General features: G+C 37.3%; 1 protein-coding gene across 1 annotated transcript in view; it reads left to right on the forward strand.

The window, feature by feature from the left end:
• Positions 1–25,611, forward strand: part of Smp_196150 (Selenoprotein O-like) — a gene marked incomplete at both ends in the record, with an annotated part of 28,558 nt that extends 2,947 nt beyond the window's left edge. Inside the window, 9 exons of the mRNA XM_018796447.1 lie at positions 3,008–3,146; positions 7,590–7,735; positions 9,246–9,369; positions 11,946–12,061; positions 15,211–15,544; positions 18,202–18,434; positions 21,093–21,207; positions 23,597–23,890; positions 25,534–25,611. Of these exons, the coding sequence (XP_018650659.1) occupies positions 3,008–3,146; positions 7,590–7,735; positions 9,246–9,369; positions 11,946–12,061; positions 15,211–15,544; positions 18,202–18,434; positions 21,093–21,207; positions 23,597–23,890; positions 25,534–25,611 (1,579 nt within the window). The remainder of the gene's footprint in view (positions 1–3,007; positions 3,147–7,589; positions 7,736–9,245; positions 9,370–11,945; positions 12,062–15,210; positions 15,545–18,201; positions 18,435–21,092; positions 21,208–23,596; positions 23,891–25,533) is intronic.
• Between the last annotated feature and the right edge of the window lie 384 nt (positions 25,612–25,995).

Below are 25,995 nucleotides of genomic sequence, written 5' to 3' on the forward strand. Positions count from 1 at the left end.
CAACTCAAGGTTGAAGCTATTGCTTGCAATTTTGTTCTGTGTAGAGCACTTAGGATGTTTCTGATTCTCCATTCTGTATCTTATAGACTGAACTTTGGTAGTGAGTTGTTGAAAACTTAGCTGAATTAGATTTTTGCAACTGTTTCATTCCAATACCTGTGAATGAGAACACAGGTGAGGACAACCAACTATGTATTTAGCACAAATTACAACGTTACTTGGTAAAATACAAAAACCATGCTATGATACACTATTTGCAAAATGTTCTTCAATTGCCTCAGGCTTCATTGTTCCTGGATTTTCACACAAATTGCTTTTTATTTCTGTTCTTCTCTTCTTGATCTTCTCAATCTTCTGCTGTCAGATATTCTATTCCTTACTCACCATATATACTACTTATGTTGATATCAGTAGCTCACACCACACTCGTCCCCCCTTTTAATAAGCTGTTCTCGCAATCTTTCTGATCGGCGTACCATTGTCTCCTTTGGTGCTGTTCGTGACTCGTGCTCATGATGTTCTTGAAACCATCTCTGTAGTTGACTGGCATTTACACGCTTCTGCTTGTCTTCTCTCCGGATCGTGTAAACTGGGCCGCGTCTCTCCGTGATAATGTACGGTCCCTCCCATTTCGGGATCAGCTTTCCTGACCCTGGTCCTCCTTCAGTGTTAGCTCTCCGTTCTCTACACTTTACCAGGTCCCCCACTCTAAAAGGCTTCCACGCTCTTCTCTGCTGTTCCGCCTTCTTGATGTCTGATATTTGTTTCTTTTTCACGTTCTTTATTGCCTCCGTCCTCTCTTTCCTTAATCTTGTTGCTGTCCACTTCTGCTGCTGTGGCCACGTTTTACTATGCATTGGAAGTCGTGGCTGTCTACCATACATAAGTAGGAAAGGTGATTTCTTGGTTGTTCCTTGGATGGAGGCACGATGCGCCAGCAAAATTAGTGGTAACTCTTTCTCCCAATTCCCTCCTTTAGATGCTAACCATTCCTTTAATGTCCGGTTGTTTCTTTCCGTAAGCCCGTTCGTCTGAGGGTGATACGGTGTAGTTCGTATCCTCTTGATGCCGAACTGCTTTAAACGGGCCTTAAACTCGTCACTTTCAAAACAGGGACCCTGGTCGGTTAGTATCATCTTCGGTACTCCATGACCCGCTACAATGTGCCGGATTATTACTTCGGTCACTGTTTTCGCCCGCTGGTCGGCAATCGGTACAGCGTCGACCCATCGTGTAGCATGTTCCGTCATTACTAGTAAGTATCGGTTGCCGCTATCCGTCTGTGGAAATGGTCCCATCACATCTACCGACCATAGATCACCGACTGCGGTTACTGGGACCGACTGCAATGGCGGTTGCATGTATCTATCGCTTTTCATTAATTGGCACTGCTGGCACGTCAACACATATTGGGCCACATCGTCTCTCATGCCTGGCCAGTATGCACTTTGCCGTAGTAAATCTGTCGTTCTTGCGATACCTGTGTGCGCTACCTGATGGCATTCGTGTATCATCTTACGCCGCCAGTCTTTCGGGATCACAGCCACCCAATTTTTGTCATCATCCTGCCAGACCAGAGCTCCATATGTGTTCACTTTCAGTCTTTCCTTTTGCCGAAGCAACATTATTACCTCCTTGTCCATTGCTCGTTTGTCAACATCTGCCCCCTCTCTTATCACTCTGATTACCTCTCGAAGTTTAGGATCAGATTTCTGTTGCCGGACGAGTTCTAGTGGGTCTCCCTCTATCTACTAATGCAACAACCCCCAGATCCCTAGAGTAAGAAGGAAACACGTAACGTCTAAAATATCTCCGTTTTCGTCGTGTTGGACAGTTTATCTTCCAGTGTCCTGTCCCTCCACATGCGAAACACTTATCATTCCTTTTACGAATCACTCGTAATGCCGCAATCTCGTGCTGCAGTTCTTCAATCTTCTCAATGCTGCTTATCTCCTGACTTTCGCACGCGACCGGAGCTACTGTTCGTGTCATCAACTGCCGCGTCACCTTTGCAAGCTCACTGATATCCATAGGTTGCGCGGCGTGTACCAGTCTCAGCTGCTGGGAAACGGCAACTGGCACGCTCTCGATAAACTGCGACGCCAACAACTGTGCCTCCGACTCCTCATCCAGATTTGGCAGCGCGCGACGCAGCAACTTGGTAAGCTCGACGGCCAGCACCAGCGGATCACCATCGATCGGCAACTTCGCCACTCGGAACTTCTGCAGTGCTTCTTCTCTGTCCACTGTGCTATCGAACTCCACGATCAACCTCTCCGTGACTGCCTCCCATGTCGTCTTACCGCCCGCACCGTCCAGGCTGTCATATACAGCTTTCGCTCTGCCTCTCAGCAGCGTCCCCAGCACCACCGTCTTCGCCTTCGGCTCCTTCACTCCCACCAGCTCCGCCACGGCTTCGAACTCCTTCAGGAAGCTCATCACATCTCCGTCCTCAAATTCCTTCGGCCATGGGATCTTCATCCTTGGAGGCAGCGACACCAAATGTTGTGAATGAGAACACAGGTGAGGACAACCAACTATGTATTTAGCACAAATTACAACGTTACTTGGTAAAATACAAAAACCATGCTATGATACACTATTTGCAAAATGTTCTTCAATTGCCTCAGGCTTCATTGTTCCTGGATTTTCACACAAATTGCTTTTTATTTCTGTTCTTCTCTTCTTGATCTTCTCAATCTTCTGCTGTCAGATATTCTATTCCTTACTCACCATATATACTACTTATGTTGATATCAGTAGCTCACACCACACAATACCCAACTCGTCATCAATGCGCAACCATAACACCAACTGGGTTTAGACTCACGAGATTCATGCCTCGTCACAAGCTTTCATTTCATTAATTTACCACCCAATGACTCACATTTCTAACTTGAATCAATTCACGATATATATATATATATATATATCAGAAATGAAAAAAAATTTTGTTGACCTTGTTATTGTATATTACTCAGTCACTGGAGTTATTTGTTTCTTCTAGTTCACTTGGTGAAGTGGTCAATGAACAAGGTGAACGTTGGGAATTACAACTGAAAGGCGCAGGTTTAACACCATTTTCTCGGCAAGGTGATGGAAGAAAAGTATTACGTTCCAGTTTGCGAGAATTTCTATGCTCTGAGGTTAGATTATAGAAATATCTATACAACAATTTATCAGAATAATATCAAAATATATATGGTTCTCAACAATAAACTGCATACTGTTTACTCGGTTTTGACCATTAGCTAGTAACTTCATGGAGTAATAAAATATCGTATTCTGATAGCCCTTGACCTTTTTTAACCTACTCTTATACCAGTTCTTTGGCGTCCATGACATCTAAATTGAAGACGGTTCACTGGCACACCAATTATTTTATCATCTTCAACTAGTACCCAATACCTAACCGCAACATTACTCACTTGGTGATTCTACTGTATGTGAATAATACTTTGAAGTTTTCTATAATTGAATACTAGCAACCTATCCATTTCTGAGATCTAAAAACCGACTTTTCCTACAAAGTAATACCGGGCAAATCACGCAACATTTCATTCAGTCAGTCAGTCACAACGTAGAACTTCGTACGTACGTACATCAGTTCGAGTTGCCATACCACATTAGCACAGAGATGCAGTTGTCGATTCAAATCCCATAGTGGTAGAAGTAGTAGGAGTATAATCAGAAATCCAAAAGATTAGGGTTTGAAGAAATTATTGAAGGAGTATAGTACAGTGAAATAAATTTGGAAAGAGAAAAAGATAAAGACATGAGGAATTCAGAAGATTAGAATTTGGTAGAACACAAAGAATGGATGCACCTTCGCCATTACAAACGATTTTGAGCCATGTCATTCAAGGTCTCTAACCATCGGTTGCTATCATCTCGCGAATCCCAACCAGGTAGTCTACACCTACCAACATGGCCCAGTCCACTTGTCAGTGACTTCATTGATTTGTGCCACGTTTTGGTCTGGCCACCCCTAGCTTTCTTCCAACCTACTCCTACACCATGAAACATTGCACATCGGGGCAGTCGGTGGTTGGGCATACGTAACACATGTCCCAGCCATCTCAACTGATGAAGTTTCACTACTTCATCAATCGATTTGCCATCCCTACCTAGTACTCGTTTCCTAACAACTGCATTACTTACCCGGTGGTCCCAGGATATACGAGTAATGCGTCGAAGACACCTATGATCGAACACTAGTAGCCTACGAATATCCTCTACTCTTATTGGCCATGTTTCACTGCCATAAAGTAGGACGGAGCGAACTGCTGCACAGTAAACCCGTCCCTTGGTTGCTAGACAGATATCTCGCCTACGCCATAAATGACGCAAGTTGGCGAAAGCTAGACGAGCCTTCTGTATCCGTGCTGAGATTTCGTCGCATACTAGACCAATAGGGCTGATGAGACTCCCAAGATAAGTGAAGTGGTCTACACGCTCAACTACTTCACTCCCTATCATTAGTTCAGGTGTCGCTGCAACCCAATCCTGAAGTAACATTTTGCACATTTCATTGTTTCCATGTGATAGATCTGACACATCTTTATTCCATTTAATCCAACAATAGTAATGAAATGAATGACCTGATTTTGAGTATGAACTGATCGTTCTTCAAAATCTCTTTTCTATTCTATTTCGAATAATATCACCACACCACTTGTTGCTGTTAAAGTGTATTAACACTAGTCATTTGTAATTTTAAAATTGTCGAGATATGCAACCTAATAGAAGTAATTTTGTCGCAACTCATTTACAAAGTACTCAGCTTTGAAAGCACACTGTTTTATTTAGAGATTAATAACACGACTTGATTGCTCAAACAGAATTAGACGGATAAAGAGTTCGAATCTGCAACTTCTTGGTTAAAGTCTTTGTACGTGTTCCTTCGAACTAGATAATTTAATTGAAACAGAACAAGACTAAAGTATACTAAAGAATAACTTTGAGATTTCGACCGGTTTCAGTCAATCAAAAGATTGAGAATTTAAATAAATTACTGAATCGTATTAGCACTTTAGGGTAAATGTCTTTGCAGCATTTAAACTATTGCAGGCATTGTAGATTCATTTAAGACTATATAGAGGCTCAAAAGCAAAATTGCTATGGAACCATATGGATGAATTTTTCTACCGCATATTTACTAAATGGACGTCAGTAAAACCTTGTAAAGTTCATTGCTAATATAAAAACTATACTCTTTTCAAATTCTTTTATTTTCTATTATAAATAATTAAGATGAAACTCTTGTGAACGTAAAGCTGGTGAGGATAACCAGTGTATTGTTTAGTACTACGTTGTTCAGTCCTACGTTGTAGCTGACTGACTGACTGCAAAATTACAGAGTGCTTTCATAAAATATGAAAACCACACATTAAATACATCAATTGCACATCTTTAAATTGTCTCTTACAAGTTTCATGGTTCCTTCATTCGTGTTATCTTGATTGCTTTCAATTTCATTCTCCCTTCTCTTCATTTTAATCTTCTCAACCTTTTGCTCTCAGACACTACTTCCGACTGGTGTTACATACCACTTATATCTGCAAACATAAGTAAAATACTGTATTATATCAACAACCTTAAGTAGATTCAGTCAATTAAAGAACAGTGTTTAGTTATAAAGTAATCTATAACAAAAAAAACAAAATTAAGATGGATCAACACCTTTAATATTATTTATGAATAAAAAGTAGATAAGGCTAGGAATTAAAAGTTCGGATACGGTCAGAATTTGAGGTTTATAACTAGGATTAAGGTTTTCATCACAGACCGATGTCATATAAAAATGATTTCCAATAAAAACGAATAAACTTCGCCTGAAGATTCGAGATGTGCTATCTAAAGTATGATTGCTTCACCCATAAATTATAATAGCACGTTGTTTAGGTTAAAACTTGAGTGGGAAAATAACTCTTGTTCACTCAAACACCCTTGACTATGCATTCAGTCATGCCTAGGATGCTGAACATATAATCAGCGAATTTAGAAATAGCTCTAATTTAGATCTGGGCTATCCGATAAGAGCATAGCATCAAGACGAGCATACAACAACCGGAACAAATTTCCAACTAGTTTTTAAACCAAACAGAGAACAGCTCTCGTATATGGATAATTTTTGGGGAAAAGTAATAATATTACAAAGCGTAAAAAGAATTTACATAATCATCAAACCCACTATTGTCTTCTACAAGTTAATCTGTTTGGAAATCGTGAAAATATCATTATACGAATTCATACTTATGAATATGGATTCCTCATCTTCTCAAACCCTTGAAATGGTCCCTAATAGATATTTGAGTGTTTACACATTATTTCTAGTTGGAGTTTAAGTTTAAGGTTTTCATCGTTGACCGATATCAGTATAACTCAATTACAACCAAATCTGCTGTTTTCTGATTTTGAATAAAACCAAAATATAAATTACGGCTGTATAATATAGATTCATCTTATTTCATGGTGAAATAATTGACTTGGCAAAGATTTCATATGATGATATTAGTATAAAGTTTTGTGATTGTAGGATTTCCATAGTTTTTAAATCACGAACTGAAATTAGTTAGACCAACTCTAGAAACGTAAAAGTACTGAACGTCCGTCTTGTTTTAGTATAGGACCCGTCAGCAGTGCGAACTCAGGACCTTCGGTTCCACACGCGAACGCTTAACTTCTAGACCACCAAGCCAGCATCTAACGGTGTTAGTGTTTAATTTCATCATCGTAAATTGATCGGAGTCTGTTATGTAAAAGCTATAAAAATACAGTGATAGTTAGAGGTCTCAGTCCAAATTAGGTAGTGGTAGATTGATTACTGCCTGGTTTTGGACACGTATATCCTTTCTGAGTTTTTTTAGTCGCTATTGTTTTGGAGAGGCGTAAAGAACTTGCGTATTCTTGTCTGATGGTAATTTTGCAAGATTAATAATGACTAAATACTAAGCTGTTGCAGCGTTCAGGGTTGTTGCACCTTTTCATCTCAAAATCTTTAAAGCATTCTCGGAAATACGGATATATACTTTTCTCTGTTTTTCCTATTCATGTGCTTTGGAACATACATGTAAGTCAGCAAATACAGTTGGAGTTAGTGTGGACAGATAACTTTCCTATTTTTGTTTGTTATAAGAGGTGGTTCTTTTGACTTAAGGTGAACAGCTTTAATTCTGGATAAGTAAGCTTCATTTCGACAGTTGTTTCGTTTCAAAATTAGGTACAGGGAGCACATTTCCTTTTGAATCGTATGATGCTTAACGCATTCATTGGTCTTGGCATGCTCATTAGTAAATTTCTGTGGGGACGCGTTTTCACGTAGACAAATTTTAATGACTTTGAACTCAAAATTTCAAGGTCATTCGTTAATATGCTTTAGCGCTATCTGACAATATTTTAGCATTCAAAAGCCCTGATTGTTTGAAAAATTGACCAATTACCGCATTTCAATTCGAGCCTGGTCAAAGAATCCAATAGCCTGTATCCTATCGTGCTAACATTATATGCTTAATTAGTAATAATGTATTGTTGATTGTTATTTTCTTATAATTCTCATATCATGCCTTATGTAATCCCATCTTTTTTAGGCAATGTATTATTTAGGCATTCCAACTACTCGAGCTGCATCAATTATCACATCTGACACTCTGGTTGAACGTGATATGTTTTATACAGGTGATAGTATCACTGAAAAAGCCAGTATAACTAGCAGAGTAGCTAAGACATTCATCAGGTAATTATTATTTTCTTGTAAACGATAATTAATTACAAGGGTTTGTATTTCATGGCTTAAAAATCCCCAAACAGCATTCAAAAATCTGATGTATTCGTGCAAACGATTGTTGTGAATAATTTTATCATTAAGCTATACAGTTACTAATCATTAATTGTTGTATTAAAACGGCCAAAATGAGATATAAATAGATTAATGTCAAATCAGTGAGCATCGCGTAACTTGCTTTTTCATTTATGCCTTATTGTGGCAATTATAATACAATGGACAGAAAACATAATTGGCGTAGAATTAAGAAGAGATAATTACTGACAGCAATCTGAAGCCATAATTATTGATTGGAGGAATCCTCACCGTTTCGAAGTTTTCGTTTGCAACCACTCAGTTCTAAAGAGTTACATGCAGCCGCACGGATCGTACGAAATCAATTGTCTAGATACTTGGAGAAGAGATCGTACTCTACCGAGCTACGAATTGTATTTTCCAAGAGATATTTAATATAAGGAGTTGCCAAGGATAAACTGCCGCTTTGGGCGACGTCAGTATGTATCTATCAACTACTTTCTCTTGTGGAACTTTTTATTATTGGCTTCACAAAGCTTAGTCATTCCAAATACATTTATTCGTGTACTACTCAGCATGGTTATTGAAAGTTGAATGAGAATCAGTCAGTAGCTCGATTGTTGAACAGGTGGTCAACTCTGGCCATCTCTCTTCACCAGAGTCTCCATTCAAAACCAAAAGGACTTACACATAGTGGAGGCCTGATATTTGGCTTCAAAAGTGATTTATGCTTTCCCTTGGTTTAATATGGTACAAGCCCCCTTCTTACTTCACTATTCGTTTCCTGACGTATGTCTGTTTTTTAATCTCTATCTTCCTTACAATCGTCAAGTAGGAAATCTTTCAATCAATCGTAATTACATCTCAGTCCTACAGGAGGTCGGTCGCGGCCCGAATAGCTCAGTGGTAACGTCTCTGACTGTGAAGCTGAGTGACACGGGATCGAATCCGTCAGGGAGCACCAGTTCCCTCAAGATTACAGGTACACCTTGCTGACGAGTGCCAAGTAGCACGAAACCCGGGTCCAGGGTTTCCTGTTGACCACCTCCAACCACCATCTTATCTCAATATATAGTGCACACAGTGTCGAGCCACCTAGACTAGTGGCCACATTGCAACTTGATCGATAGCGTTCGATCAGCACTAAGAAGGACTTGACACGCATGACATTGATCACCACCCAGTGATCAATCAATCGTAATCTTTCACATCTTATTTCTATTTACTATTTATTTATATTATTAGTTACGTAATAGGTCGGAGTGAAATAGGTTACAAGTATATAATTGACAACTCGAAGCATATTAAGGTTGTGACCATAGAATAGTATTGCAATGCAAATTGTTTGGATAGTTGAATATAGAAGAGAAGTTATGTAATAACCTGATAGTTGATGAAAAATTGTTAAAATAAAGTTCTCACTATATTTTTATTGTTTCTTTCAAAGATTTGGATCTTTTGAAATATCTAAGTCCCCAGATTCAATCACTGGGCGTTTTGGACCAAGTGTTGGTAATTTAACAATTGTGTCACAACTTACTAATTACGTAATACAGCAATTTTATCCTCATGTGAGTATTTCTGTTTCATAATATTAAATGTTCCATAAATAAATTTTCTTAATAATATCTTTAAGTTATACTAGTGTAGTTTATATGTAGTTGCTTTCTGTTTCATCAAAATGACTATAATAATCTAATGTTATTATTATCCCCTCACCTCAAGTGGAACGGAAAAGGTTCAGGACTCAGTATCTGATTGGATAACACGATGGCGTTTGAAGCGAAAGGTACTGGGTTCGAGTCCCAGAGTGAACATCAACTCTGAGATGCAGGTACATCCATCTGAAGAGTCCCAAATAGGACGAAACACGCGTCCTGGATTCCACTGCTAGCCACTATCCATTTTTGCTTATAATGCTTGTGAATGAAGGCAATACCGAGGTTATACGTACAGTATGCACATATGCTAATTGGAGACTGACCAGTTGCAGTCCTAAGCATCACTGGGAAGATTCAAACAAACAATACTAAGTGAATTCAAAGGTTAACCCACTTTTGAAAATAGAAGGGATGATATACCGGGCAAGTTCAAACAGGTCACATACTGCTCCAAAGTCAGATAAACATATGCTGTCGGGAGGATAAGTGTTAACCAGGAAATGTAAGCGTAATCAGGTTTGCTGCTAGCTAGTCGATTTCAGGACTAGTCATTAATGCATACACATAATTATTTTTCTGTTGAGCGGTTTGTGGAGCACTTTCGAGCTCAAAGATAGTAGTCATTATTAAAACTTGGGAACTTACTAGGACTTAACGACTATCGAATATTTCATAATTTGCATCACAAACTGACATTAGTTACACAACGGTCAAAAGTCAGCGAAAACCTGATAGCTGTTACGTTCGAATATGGGACTCAGGATTACGGATGGAAAATCGGTTAATAAGGTAGTGAGTCTTCATCAACCAAGGTGGTTGGGAAATGTATTGCATGTGCCCTTGTGCTGCATACCTCACGGGGCTATCATGGCTGGTATAGGAGTAGGTTGGAAGGAAGCTGAGATTGACCATACCAGAATGTGGCATCAAGTTGTTGGCTATTGTACTGAGCCTTATTGATAGATGCGGACTACCTGGTTAAGCTCTGGGTGACTATCGTAATCAATGGTTAGAGAATCGGGATGACATAGCCCAGGATCGTTCGCAATGCTACAGGTGCATTCACTCTGTTTTCCTTTAGATCTTAAGTCTTAAAATTATCTTGGAAAGCTTTCTTTTCTGACGAATCCCTATTTTATTTGAGTCGTATCTCCTATTACTATTTTTCCCTATCACCACTTATATTGTTACTACATCTATTACTCTGGGATCTGTCTCGAAAATTTCATTTCATTGTACTAATTTGTTGTAACAGTTTGAACCGATATACATATGGGCCATGTTCTACGTTACTTATGAATGGCTGACTTCCCATTGCTCATCCATGACTTCACCAGGAAACGAATCGAGGACCTTCAGGCTTTATGATGTGACATTAAGCTCTTAACCCTGGGGTCGGCATCCAACAGTTTCCATTCCTAGTTTTTGAACCTAATCAGTGTGCCCACTAAAAATTAATTTCCTGAGGTAATTTCCGGAGTTCTGATGAGAAGCAGATATCAATGGAGTTCAGCACCATTAACTGCACGAGAGTTTGATTTGATTCATGTTGAATGCTAACTCTGTAGTATGAAGGTTTATTGCTCGCTACAAGGCTCAATGGTCCGGGATTCGGTCCCGGATATGGTTGCGGATGCTCACTTTTAGGAAATCCTATACTAGGTCAAAGGCCCCCAAATGCCTTTGTACAACCGAGAGTGGGGAGGGCCCGCCATCTCTTTCGAAATGCTCTCACATGGCCACGCGTATACAGCCTCTGCCAAGGAAGTCCTACTCACTGCCTTCTCGTGGCGGGGGTGTTGTTTACCGAAATTGAGAGGACGAAAAGCGAATGTCCGGCCCTTTAACCGGGTTGGTGGACACAGCGCATCCATCTAGGGGAGTTGAAAAATCCTGATTTCAAACCAATGGTGTACATGGGCTCCAGTACCATGGGGGAACAAATGGCGAATGAACCAGTTATTGGTCACCGGCTACCATGGGACTGCATCTCCTCACGATGCTCCACTGCCTTGTGGGTTAGACCTTTACGTCAAAGGCTCGAGGAATGGCCCCCTAGGAAAACCACCTGATTCGGCCTGGGCACCTGGGTAATACCATAGCCTTCACACAATTAAATGAAATGATAATTTCTTGTGTGGAGCATAAATATCTGGTTCCCCCTTGTACCAATGTTAATGTGTTCAAAAAAAAAATAAATACTAAGTCAAAGTAAGCTATCCAGTGCCTCCTAATTTTCAGTGATTGTCTAAGTTCAATCCGTGTTGTATACTATGAAAATTCGTTAATTTCTATACATTTCTCACCCTAATATCTGCTATTTCCCAGTTTTCAGTGATTCTATGTATCTAAATAGAACAAGAAACCATAAATTATCTATTGGAATAATTTTTAATTGTTTCACCTTATAAAAGTGGATCAAATCTTCATTTTATCCTTGTTTTTTTTCGGATTTCCTGTTGTTTATAATCCATTCGTCAATTAAGATTTGGTCAGATTATTCAAATGATATTATGAATTGTTATTTGGAATTCTTTAAAGAAGTAGTAAAACGTACAGCTAACCTAGTTGCTCTATGGCAAACTGTTGGATTTTGTCATGGGTAAGATTAAAAAGTAAAAATACAATAATAACAATAATTTTCATTCTGAATTATTCTATTACTTTTAAGTTGTTGATCTATATCTTTTGATTAGTATTATAAGATCACGGAGGATGTAGCTGAAGGTATGTATTCGATACATGCACGAACTATGACTGTAGTGAACAAGACCACTGGTGGGAACAATCGAATGTATTTAAGCACAAATTACAGACTATCACTAAAATCTGATAACCATACAGTAAACAGTTAATTTGCAAAATAACAATCAATTGTCTCAATCTTCACTGTTCCTTCTGTAAATATTAGTCCGTCTTCTCTAATTTCATTGTTTATGCATTTTCTTACCAATTGCGCTTCATTTCAGTTCTTTCCTTATTGGTCTTCTGCCAAAATACATTCTGTCTGACCATCACCATATACTACTTATGAGGATATAAGTAGACCACACCACATGACTATTTCATGTCACAGGTTAAACTTGGGAAGAATTCGCAGATAACTTACAAAATGTTAAAGACTGTTTACAATCACAATAAGATGAATGAAAGTAGCTTTCTTTAATTGAATTTCGTTGAAGTTTATGAAAAGATTGTGAGAACGATTATGCAAAGCTAGGAGGATGATCGACCTCCTAATACGCTGTATTTTCTTGTGTTTCTAGAGACTTTATGGAATTATCCATAAACATTTTGACAAACATTCATATAGATAATTTGCAATCTAATCAAATTTGCTTAGAAACTAATACACTTCTCTGAATGTCTCGATTTATCTGTCTACCAGATAGCTGTTTTTGTCAAATTTCTTGACAATTCAGTTCACTCTGTTACAAGAATCTTTCTGAGCGAATGTTATATATTAGAACCATTATAAATTTGGATTAATAACATTCATGAACTAATAATAATATTGATAATTGACAGCATAAGACTGTGGAAATTGTTGAATTTCATTTAAATCACGTACTGATCTAAGTTGCTACACCATTAAAAACTTGAAATTACTGAACGACCATTTCGTGAAACTCCGTGACCAATGAAACTAAACCGTGTCTGGCGTAAGGAGGAAACCTACCCAAGACCATGGAAGATGGTCACCCAATATCGCGGATTGATCTGTGTTGACAAAATGAAAAATTTATTATCAGACAACACTAAATTCTCTAAACCAATCAATGAGAAGAATAAGACTGAAAGGATAAGAAAGCAACTGATTGAAGTTCTTAAGAGAATGAAAAATGATCAGTCAATCAACGAAGATATCTATGAGCTCATAAATTCAACAGAACCAATAATACCACAACTATATGGTTTTCCCAAAATACGCAAACATGGCCTACCTCTTCAACCGATTCTTGATATGTCCGGATCCCCTTACCACTCTCTAGCAAAGTGGCTGGCATATCTCCTAGAACCCGTAAGAAAACGTAATTGTATACACCCCTTACACGATACTTTTGAATTAATCGAATACATGAAAGAGGTGAATGTAAATGATAAACTTATATATATATATATATATATATATATATATATATATATATACACTCGGTGTCGAATCACTATTCACTCATGCTCCATTCAAAGATGTAGTAAACAAGAACACGAGTGGGGATAATCGAATGTATTTAAGCACAAATTACAGACTATCTCACTAAAATCTACGGAATGGGATTGCTGACCCCATCACTAACCCTCTCCCTTTATTCGGGCTTGGAACCGGCAGTTACCCTAGAAGGGCTACAGGCCTTATCAATATTTCATTGGAATCAGATTGGTTCGTGGTTCCAACGTAATATTAAAAGGGTTTTCTTTAATTACATCAAAGAATGTATCGGTTTAATGATCTCTCTGAAGTACGTAACATAATAACGTTTAAAAAAACTTACTTAATGCACGTCAAACCGTAAATTTTATTAAGATAATGACTTGTAACTAAACCTTGATTTTAACAAAGTAGTCATGAACCTGTCATATAGAAGCCTAAACGAGCATAAACGTTTTCTAGTTAAAAAAGCTTTTAATTTTGACATGAAAAGATCACGATTGTGTCTTTAGTATTGAACTTGCTTTAAAATACTTTTGAAATGAAAAAGCGAATGATGTAAGGGATACATTTTCACCAACATGATTACGTCAAAACCCTAAGTTAACTCAATAGAGCAGTTACATTCAAAATGAACTCAGTGTAAAAATGAAAGAACCAGTGTCTGTAGCCATATTGGACGAATTCACTTCTGTAATAATCATTGATAAAACAGGCGAAATCGATTCCCTTTGACACCAAAAAGCTCCAACCCTTTATTCACTCCATAATGAAAGTTTCAAACACTAGAAGATATCAAAAATATTCTAAATAGCCATGGCGTGAGTGTATACATTCACACAAACAGTTTACTTAGTTGATCATTGGTTAAAGACAAAGAAACAATGCTTTACATTCAAAATAAATGTTCAGACCATGATAGGACAACTTTAGTTGCAATCAATCAAATGAGCTGTTAGCCACTTCCAGAGAAATTTTCATGCCTCATTTCTTTTTGAATTTTGTGCTAATGATATTTTCTGTAAAGAAAATGAAGAATTCACATGAAAACATTCAACTCAAGAAAAGCAATTTTAGTTTCCATCACAGATTAATATCAACTTTTCATAGTTGAAATCATGAGTCAATTAAAGCTAGACCACCATGGAAAACCTGGAAGTACTGGACGGCCGTTTCGTCCTATTATGGGACTCCTCAATAGTGCGCATCCACGATCCCGCACTCGCGAGATTCGGACCCAGGACCTACCAGTCTCTTGATATCAACTTGGAAATCTTTGAAATCGGAAGATGTACTATGCAGTCATTCCGCCTTTAATTTCAACTCTTTATCATTGCACCCACACGATTATATACAGAACTTAACCCGATATCATCAGGTTTGGGGAAGAGTATGTTACATACAAACCATTTTGATGGGATTAAATTGTGTACTTTTCTGTATGGTGTTGTAGGTGCACATACTATTGACAGGTTCCCAACTAGGGCTAAGTTACTATCCATCGGTTGGTGATTTTCAAATTTTTTTTCAACTCTTATCACTCTATTCATAGAAAATTACCTTTTCAATTTATTTGGTTTCTTTCCAAAATAAATGACTAGTGTATTAAATACAGATAATATGAGTATTATTGGTTTAACAATTGATTATGGACCATTTGGTTTTATGGATCAATTCACTTGGGATCATATATCGAATACATCGGATCCAGATGGACGTTATTCATATGCTCAACAACCAAATATTTGTGCATGGAATTGTGCTCGTCTAGCTGAATGTTTAATTCAAGCATTAATTGATCAACAGAAATATTCATCTGATAAAACAATCGATAAAGAATTTGTTAATAATCTTACAAGAAAATTCACTAATGTTTTAGATACTACATATATGTCTTATTTTAAAAGTGTCTATTTGGAAAGAATGCGTAAAAAGGTAAGTTGATAAGTATGTAACTATACATAAAAATGTAATTTGTTTTCAATTTCTTTTTATGTGTTAACACAATAGAACTCTTTAATAATCTAAGTGTTGCGCTTGATTTGTCACTTGAATGCTGAACTTGAAATATATGGTCCAAGTTTCGAACGTGTATTGCAAATTAAACTGTGAATTGAATTATCCTAAGTTACTGATATTCCGGACACCGGGTATTAGGGAATGATGGTAAATCAGTTGATGAGGTCATGAATCTTCATCGACTGAGATGGTTAGGCCACGTGTTACGTATGCCTGAACACTGATTATCGCGACGCGCAATGCTGACTAGTGTTGGGGATGGTTGGAAGAGAGTTAGGGGCGGCCAAACCAAAACGGGGCATCAGTGCTTGAAGTCACTAACTTCTAGTCTGAGTCATGTTGGCAGATGCAGACTACTTGGTTGGGGTCCGCGTTACTATCGTAAGCAATGGTTGGAGACTCTAGGTGACATGTCTCAGAATCGATCACAATGGCGTAGGTGTATACACTCCCTGTCTTCCCTTAGACCGTAAGATTAAAATTGCTTTAAAACTTTCTTCCTTCTTATACTAGATCCTTATATACAACCTATCTTTTATATACTACCACCACCACCACCACTAAATTAACTACTTCTATGAATCCGGTGCTGATCTTGTTGTGCTAACGAAGTATGGCAATTTGGACCGGTGCATATATGTGCCTGGTCCTACGTAGTAGCTGACTGACTGATATTCCTACCATTATTTCCTTATATACACACGTATTGTACTCTCTGCAATCAAGATTCCATTAGGTTGTTGGTTATCAGTTCAGCTATTAAAACTTGGAATTTTTGTTATAGTAGCAACGTGTCCAGTAGGCTGAGTTATGAATAGGTGTTACATGTCATAATGAAGAGATGTGTCTCACCATGGCAAGTTACTCCTTGTTTCAATGTGTGATATTAACTTGAGTAGGAATTTAGGATGCAACATGTTTGTTGAACTGACAAATGGTTCTAGTTCATAAAGTCATTGTTAGTATGTGTGGTCGAATTTTCGTATTTTCTTTAGTGTGAATAAATCAGCAAGGCCTTATAATTGTAAATTTTATTTCATTTCTGTGTTCTACCTCTATTGGTACAATCACGTTCATACTTGATTGTATTATACAACTTCTGAAACCCTTGATCAACGTACTAATAAACGTGTATGCGAGATTCTACTTTGATGTATTTCTTTTCCAATATCCGTTTACTGTTCATTGATTTATATCCCTACTTTTTCAAGCAATTCGATAAACAGTTTTACAGGCAGATTATATTACTCAATAATTATCTAGATAACATTGACTGTCGTCTTGATCCTATATAGGATCATACTATCATATTCCATTTTTCTAAAATAATTATTAATATAGATCCTTCTTTTTTGAAATACTATTCATTTAAACTTATTCAACTGACATGCTACTTTTTTGAATAGTAGTAGTATATTTGTACTAGCATTCTTGGGATTAAAAAAGGGCTTGTCATTGAAAATATAATTCTAGAAAAAAGAATAAGTTCGTAGAATAGCAGGTTTAAAGTGATTTGAAAACTGAGAATTTATGGGAAGTTAGGTTGTGAGTTTATCTGAGCCAATGTGATCGTTTCTGAATCATGTCAGTCAATGTCTTCAACCACTGGTCATGATAATCTCTTACAACTGAACCAACTAAACTTATGAATTACCACATAATCGTCTAATAGTTGTACGTTTTTATTGTGAACTATAGACTAGACTTTCACGCGACAATCCAAACAGTACAGCTCAATCCTGTTTAACAGGAGAGGCAGAAGCTGCCCAGGCCTAACCCAAGCAGTACAGCTCAATCTCGCCCCATAGGAGAACCAGACACTATATGGGCTTCAACGTTACAATCCGAACAGTACAGCTCAGTCCTGTGACGCAACCACACAAGTACCAAGCACCCTGGTGGATCATTCTCACCATTCATATAAACAATCAGCTGGAAGCTGGTTTGTCCTTTCCCACAGAAGGCTATTGCTGATAGTATCCGGCCAGTCAATGTTAAGTACTCTACTTGGTTCCTATATGCTTTTTAAACTTGGGTTCATTTAACTTGGTTATTTATTCATTTACTTTAAATAAATGGTTTACACTAAGTCACGAAACATCAGAAATTTAAATTAATCATTCTATTCAATACTCAATTTACTTGAAATTATCAATTTAAACCATCATATTATTATTTAGTATTGTTTGTTTGAATCTTCCCATCGATGTGTTAGGACTGTAACTGGTCAGTCTCTAATTGGCATTTGTGCATACTGTGCGTATTGCCCCGATATAGCCTTAATTCACAAGCATTGTAAGCAAAGGTGGATAGTGGCTAGGCTAGCAGTGGAATCCAGGACGCGCGTTCCGTCCTATTTGGGGCTCGTCAGATGGATGTACCTGCATCTCAGAGTTGATGTTCATTCTGGGACTCGAACCCAGTACCTTTCGCTTCAAACGCCATCGCGTTATCCACTCGGCCACGAAACGCGCTTCCTAGATTCCACTGCTAGCCACTATCCATCTTTGCTTACATGATATTATTAGTTACTTATATAAAATTATATGCTATTCATTATTTTCATTTTCTAGTTAGGTTTATTTTATCCTAAAGATGAAATAGATGCTGATCTAATTGAAAATTTATTTAATACAATGGAAAAAACTGGAGCTGATTTTACAAATACATTTTTAGCATTAGAAGATACTTTATTTCAATTATTTAATGAAAATGATTCAGATTTATTAGAACCTGATCTGATAGTTAATGAATGTTGTAGTTTAAGTCAACTACAAGAAACATTTGAACCTACTAATATAGAATTGTAAGTGTTTTAACTAATTTGTTTTTCTCTCTCTTTTCTTTCTTTTTTTAAATTTTAGTTTTTAATAAAACATCATGAAGCCTAACATTAATACACTTGGATAAATTCAGCTTTTCTACAGCCTTCTTTGTATTATCATGCCATATGAATTATCTGACTCCCAAATGCCCTGGTACGGCCGAAAGTGGGGAGAGTCCATCCTCTCTTTCGTAATGCTCTCACATGGCCACGCGTATATAGCCTCTGCCAGGGAAGTCCTACTCACTGCCTTCTCGTGGCGGGGGTGTTGTTTACCGGAGTTGAGAGGTCGAAAAGCGAATGTCCGACGCTTTAACCGTGTTTTTGGATATGGAGGGTCCACGTAGTGAGTTGGAAAACCCTGATTCTAAACCAATGGTGTACATGGGCTCCAGTATCCCAAGGGAACAAATGGCTCATGAATCAATCGTTGGTCACCGGCTACCATGGAGCTACATCTCGTCACTATGCTTCACTGCCTTGTTGATCAAACCTTTAGGTCAAAGGCTCCGGCTATGGTCCCCTGAGAAAACCACCTGCTTCGTTTTGGGCACCTGAGCAGTATCACAGCCCTCACACATATCGAATGAGATTTGTGTGGCGCAAATGTATCTGGTGCCCCCTTGTTCCAATATTTATGTGTTTAAATAAATAAATAATGCATTATTGCTCAGTACTATCAAAAGACGCTGCATTTTATCAGCGTCTTCACCAACTAGGACTATGTCATCTGCATATTCCAAGTCAATATAGGGACCTTTTGGTAGAAGGTCAATGCCCGAAAATTCATTCGATGAGAACGTGATTTCTAGCAGTAGGTCTATGGTGAAATTAAACCCCAGACACCACTTGGGGTTACTAAATCAGATGACAGTTTGCCATAAGCTCATACTCGACTGGCAGTGTTCGAGTAAAGAGCATTCACAAGGTTTATATATTTCTGAGGTACACCCTCGAATGACAGACACTGCCACAGAGCCTCTCGGTCAACAGAGTAGAATTCTACTTTTAAATCAAGAAAGACCACCATTGTCGGACGCCGATAAGCTGTGTTCTAAAACCTTACGAATAGTGGATATGTGGTCTGAAGCCAGCCTGATTTTCTCATGTTTTCAGTTTACAAATCTTTGTTAAGCGACCAATAATTACTGAGGCCAGTATTTTAGATGCTATGTTAGTCAAACTAATCCCTCTATGGTTATCATAGGATGATTTTGACCCCTGATTATATATTCGGACGATCAGTGATTGAAACTATTCACATGGGATTACATTCAGTTCCCAGATTTTATTTAAAATACTAGTCAACCATGGGGCTACATCTCGTCACTATGCTTCACTGCCTTGTTGATCAGACCTTTAGGTCAAAGGCCGGCTTGTTTTCCTCGTTTCAGATTAGCTATAGTTTTTTGAACTTTAATAAGAGTTAGGGGCCTATATCAATGTTCCATTTCGGTTGTTTGGGAATTGTGGGTAATTGTATAGTAGCTGAAGGGCAGCTAAGCTGCTCCTTAAAGTGTTCCGCCCGTCGTTCTAAACATCTGAGCTGAGAGCAGATAAGAATGCTATGTTTTTCCGAAATTGTCTCACACTTGACTTCTTAATTCTGGTTTCTTTTATCTGTCTGAAAAGATGTCTTGCGTGACCTACAGCCTCTGCCTTTTTCGTCTTTTTTTGCATTCGTTGCCCGCCACTGCTTACTATCTTTCTTTAAACTTTTGGTTAGTGTAGATCTGATTGGTTTTCTCTCTTCATTGTGTTTAGAGCCTGATGGGATGAGTTTACGAGAATCTATCAGTGCAATTCATGTCACAGAAATCCACTCATCTCCATCATTATTCAAAATAATAAATATATGTGATCCCCTCTTATTTCTGATTTCCTAATGCACTATTTAGATAATAAATGTGTTTCTTTAAATCACACCTCCATACTACTCTAACAAAGTATTAGGCACTATGAACAGTTTTTGTAATGGTGAGATAACTGAAAAATTTGACTTCTGAAGATTTTCATAGATCCTTTAAACAGAGTTACTACAAGTGTGTTAATACAAACGAGGGATATTTAGGGCTTGGCGAAATGTATCTATCCTAATTCCTATAACCTCAGTTCGTGTACTTATCGAACAAAAGACGCAAATAAAATTAAAACGATTTGAATCACCTCGTTGATATTTGAAGTGAAATTTGATCAGTCTTGGTTGGCATATGTACTTCCTGCTCAGGTACATGCCGCAAATAAAACGAAACGCATGTCTTGGATTCCACTGTTAGCCGTATTCCATCTTTTTCATCGTACAAATCATCGGTAATCATTGTCATTTTGCACTGTTGATATGAATCCATAGGTTTATATTAGAAACGTGCGTATTCGATGTTCAGCAGTTCCCAAGTTCTAGTAACACCATGCAACTTGAACCTAATAATTACTAATCTTACCGTTTGAATATACCATACACCAAAAGTTGACAGATTCATGATGTACGTTTTTTGATTACAGCCTCACACTGATCATATTCTCAACAGTTTCAATTAAGTGTCTAAATGGAATATATATACGAATTAGATTATTCCTACTTGTATTTCGACCTACATCTACTAGTTATTTCTAGCTCTTTCTCTCTTACACTTATCCTAGACATCGTCAACTATCTGCAAGATTTACTGGTATACGTGAAAATATCATAGATCAACTAGAAGAAACGAAGATTTTGAAAAGTAAAGAGAAAGAAAAACTGTATAAAGAACTAGAGGTAAGCAAAAGTACATTGTTTAGCTGATGGGGATAGAGCGAGGTATTTTATAACACATTTACCAAATATGAGTTTATTTACCTGACTTTAAATCAAAGTGTGAGGTGGTTGAAGGTAGTGTAGAAGAAACCCTGAACTTCATTTTCGTGCTACCTGGCACTCATCAGCACGGTGTACCTGACAGATTCGATCCTGTGTCTCTCAGCTTTCCTGGCCTCAACTGACCTGTAGAACCTATATATCTACAACTGATTGAATCAAACTGTTTGTTTTGAGGACCAGTTCAAATCAAACAAGAATGAGTGTGATTTGAATTTGTGGCGTATTAGTTAAAAGTTGAGTACTTTGCATCACTAAAACATCATTTTAGTTTCCTTACTTTTGATTGGTTCGGAGTTTATTTTTAAAATTTGATAGATAAGTATGTTTTCCAACTTTGGGAGAAACAATAGAATACCTACTCAATTATTTAATACATTTCGCTACACAAAATAAAAATACAGTATTGTGTGAAAAATGAAAAGATAGGAATCATTTTGAAGAAGGAAGCGAGCACTAATTACTATAGAATATTTAGAATACACTTGAAATGGAGAGTAGATCTTTCTTTCAGCACTGAACTCCCTATCCACAACTCATCATCTAAGTAATCTTGCATCCTTGTGATACTCTATTCTGACCCTCACAGATTTAAGTGACTATCAGCTAACATAAGCTCATCAAATAAGTCTTATCACTCTTAATGCTAGTCAACAACTGAATTGAAAACCGGCTTATCAAATAAATTATTGTGTTCATTATAAAACTTTACCTGCATTTCGTAAATTTTTCCTCGAACCTTTTCTACTATAAAAACATACCTTTCATACTTAGACAAAAGTTTACACATTTGTTCAGCCTAGTTCTATGGTTCGTTCATGAAAGAAGAGGGACTTTTAGTATCGATAGTGGAAATTGATAAGTCTTGTCGATTGAACGCTATATTCGCTTCCTAAGCTATTCTGGTAACCCACAGGCTAGAACTACTCAGCGACTTGAACGCCAGAGAGAAGACACGAGTATGAGAGAAACACTTTACTGCAAGGTTCAATCTTGTACAGAAAATCATAGGTATTTATAGATGTTAGCGTATGTTAAATCAACATCCTATTTCAGCCAATCCATTAACGACATATTATGCTACCGACCAATAGTAGCACGCCACGTTGGAACTCTAGAATGTCCCATCATACCCTGATTGGCTAGGGCTCTTCGGCTCCTTTTTAGGCCTCTGGAGGCTCCATTGAAGTTCTCCGAAAGCCAACTCAACAGAAATATAGTGTATATAGTAATTATTACAATTAATGTTAATAAACAATACAGCTATCTAAGACTGATAAATTGATTTACAAACTGAGTTGTAGATCATGTTGAAGTCTTTACTGTTGACATAAAATATAGTTGCCAAATGTAGAAATGAATAAAATAAACTGTTCAACGTTAAGTTAAAGTTTTTACACTCCTATGTAGAGTAGGTTAAAATAGTTATTCAAATCAACCATGGAAATTCAGAACAATAGGAATCGATAATATCTCATTCATAAGTTTAAAAAATATACAGTCATGATAGAATGCACAGTGTATCTTCATTATTTTGTTCTTTTACGATCAGGTAAGGTAAGCACCAATTTGACAGCATATCTACTTTTACCCTTGTATAGTAAAATATTATGTGCAATTATCTAACTATCAGTAAATATTTTACGTCATTTGAAATATGGTTGTTTCAATAAGACAGCCGCGAATGCCCTGGTAAAGCTGAGAGTGAGGATAGTCCTCTCGAAATGCTCTCACATGGCCAGGCGTATATAACCTCTGCCAGGAAAGCCCTACTCACAGCCTTCTCGTGGCATTACTGTTGTTTACAAAATTGAGAGGACGAAAAGCGAATGTCCGACGCTTTAACCGGGTCGGTGGACACGGAATGTTCACCTAGGGGAGTTGGAAAACCCCGATTCCAAACCAATGGTGTACATGGGCTCCAGTATCCTAAAGGAACGAAGGGCATATGAATCAATCGTTGGTGACCGGCTACCATGGAACTGCATCTCCTTACGCCGCTCCACTGCCTTATGGGTTAGACCTTTAAGTCAAAGGCTCCGGTTGTGGTCCCCTAAGAAAACCACCTTCAGTTTGGACAACTGGGCAGTGCCACAGCCCTCACACAAATCAAATGAGATTTGTGCGGCGCATGTATATCTGGTTCACCTTTTGTACCAATATTTATGTATTTAAGTAAATAAAATTAGATATCCGCCGACTGTGATACACACTACTTAGTGTTAACGTGAACTGTACACAATCATTTTGTAATACATGGAGAAAAAGTATCTTTCCATCTTCTATTCAGCATATGACAGAAGAAGAATACCAAGAGAGAAATAAACGTCTATGGTCTATTTGGTTACGAGCATACAAAACGCGTTTAAAAATTGATTTCGAAAGGAATAATGACAATGCCAAAACACAAATCTCCGAATGTTTAAATTTAATGCAGTCTGTAAATCCTCGAGTAGTTCTACGTAATTATCTTGCCGAAGAAGCTATTAAATCAGCTGACAAAGGAGATTATACAGTTGCACAACAATTATTCGACTCATTGACCACGCCTTTTAAAAATCCTGATACGTCTTCGAATAACGAGGTGAGCAGTAAAGACGTTAATTTACGTTTACTTGTTTTTAACCGACGTTTATACCCATTCATCGATTCAGATTGCATTCATTTGATCACAGTGAAAACCATTGTCATTTTTCCCTGGTTCTTAATGCTAATCAAGTTATTTTTAGACCAGTTCGCAATGTGGTCACTAGTTTAAATGATTTGATGTTATTTATGCTGTATGTTGACGTTGTATGTTTATGAGTAGCCAGCATGTAACTCTGCATCACGAATAATATTAGGGCAATAGTAGTTGTAGTGTCTGTAACAGTAAAAATACATTGTACATAGAGAATGTGTTGTGAGAGGTAATAATAAATTCACTAAGTAAGTGGTATAAAATTGTTTCCAGACTCTGGATCTAAGAGAAGAGGAAGTAGTGAATCTATCTACATTGTTGCTATTAGTTATAGGCTATGTCACCTGAGGTCTTAATTTGTTACGACAATCGCACGGACCTCAACCAAATAGTCTGCATCTGTCAGTATAGGTCAGGCTAACAGTCAGTGACTTGACAAACTAATACGCGCTCAACTACATTTATCCGTACCACTAACTTAAACGTGAAGACATACTGGGCGTGAACCAATATTCTGATATTTTTTATATGTGGTATATGTGTAATCTCTAAGGGAACTGGTGCTTTCCATATGGTTCGAAACTGTCACTCAGGGTTAAGGTCGTTACATAAGACGAAAATTAGTAGCTCCCAGTACCTAAAAATGCAAATTAAAGTCGTTTCTAAGATTTCCTACTTTTAATTAATTCGTTGTTGATTGTTTATATCGCATACTGTATTACCCTTAAGGCACTAGTCGTCCTAGTAGGTTTTATCAGGTTCCAGTGAACAAAATTGTCACATGGGATTTGATGTTGTCGAAGATGTTTTCGATCAACGTATGAGTATTTATAAGTTGGTCTCTTTTAAGACTACTAAATCTGTTCTATATATGGCGTACCCAAATCTTCGTTCTGGTTTTTGATCGGACTATCACTTCGAGTTTTTACATCACAGCTCCTTTGATTGGTCGCAGTACAGATTGTCTATTGAAGTTGCCTTAGTTTATATGCAGTTTGTAATGCTATTTCTTTTTTTCTACGTATATTTACTAGACACTTTTGATGAAGATGCAAGTGTAGCTACTTTTACGAAAGATGGTAGTGCTGTGATTAGTCTGCCGCTCTCTTAAATAGATTATATATACAACGTTTCATATCCCTTTGGTTTGTTACTTTTATTAATTAATCTGCGTGATTTGATTACACATATACTTTTGTTCGCACTATTTTTGCATTTGGTTTACTATTTGTTTTTGTCATGGTGGAGAAGATTTGTAGTTCAGGTGGATGAGCTAAGAGAACAAAACTCCATCAAAATTGTTTTTGTCGTCGAGAAAGGCTGATTTTGCACTTTCAGAATAATATTTAGGTGTTTGGTTCTGTTTAAAGCGGTCGTTGATTATCCTGAATGATAACTAAAGTTCTGCAATTAAACTACTTCAACCTGGACTTCAGTGCCTACGAAATTATCTCTGTCATCCCAAGTACATTAATTTAAAAGTTTACAAATATTACCAAATCATTTACAAATATACACTTTCGGAAAAAATCTTCTTTTTCTTGTAGTCTTGTCGTCTGGTATCCCGGATTAAATATCGTCCTCCTAATTGGTCTCGTAAACTACGTGTTTCTTGTTCATCTTAACAGATAGTGATATGTAAGCTTTGCCCATATATATTGTATTTTAATATATTGTTTCAATATACAATACTCTCAGATGTTCAACATTTTAGTTCTTAATTTTATCAGCGAATAAATCAAAAACACCTAATATTATACCTTTGTTTTAATGTCACTCATTTGTGTCAAGTTACTCAAGCCGTTTGATACTTAATGTATTTACAAGTACTGTGTTGTTCAAGAACTGTATTTTGTCAGTTGGCACTTAATCTATCGCATTTCTGACTTCCGATTCTGTTGTGCTTCCAAAAAATGTTCTTGATTTGTGTTGGTGTGTGTGTGTGATCATGGGGCTGTTACAGTTGTAGTTGTACTATCTAGTCTTATGATTGATGGATTTGTCTATAT

This window comes from Schistosoma mansoni, chromosome 2 (genome assembly GCF_000237925.1).
Source record: "Schistosoma mansoni strain Puerto Rico chromosome 2, complete genome".
NCBI lineage: Eukaryota > Metazoa > Platyhelminthes > Trematoda > Strigeidida > Schistosomatidae > Schistosoma > Schistosoma mansoni.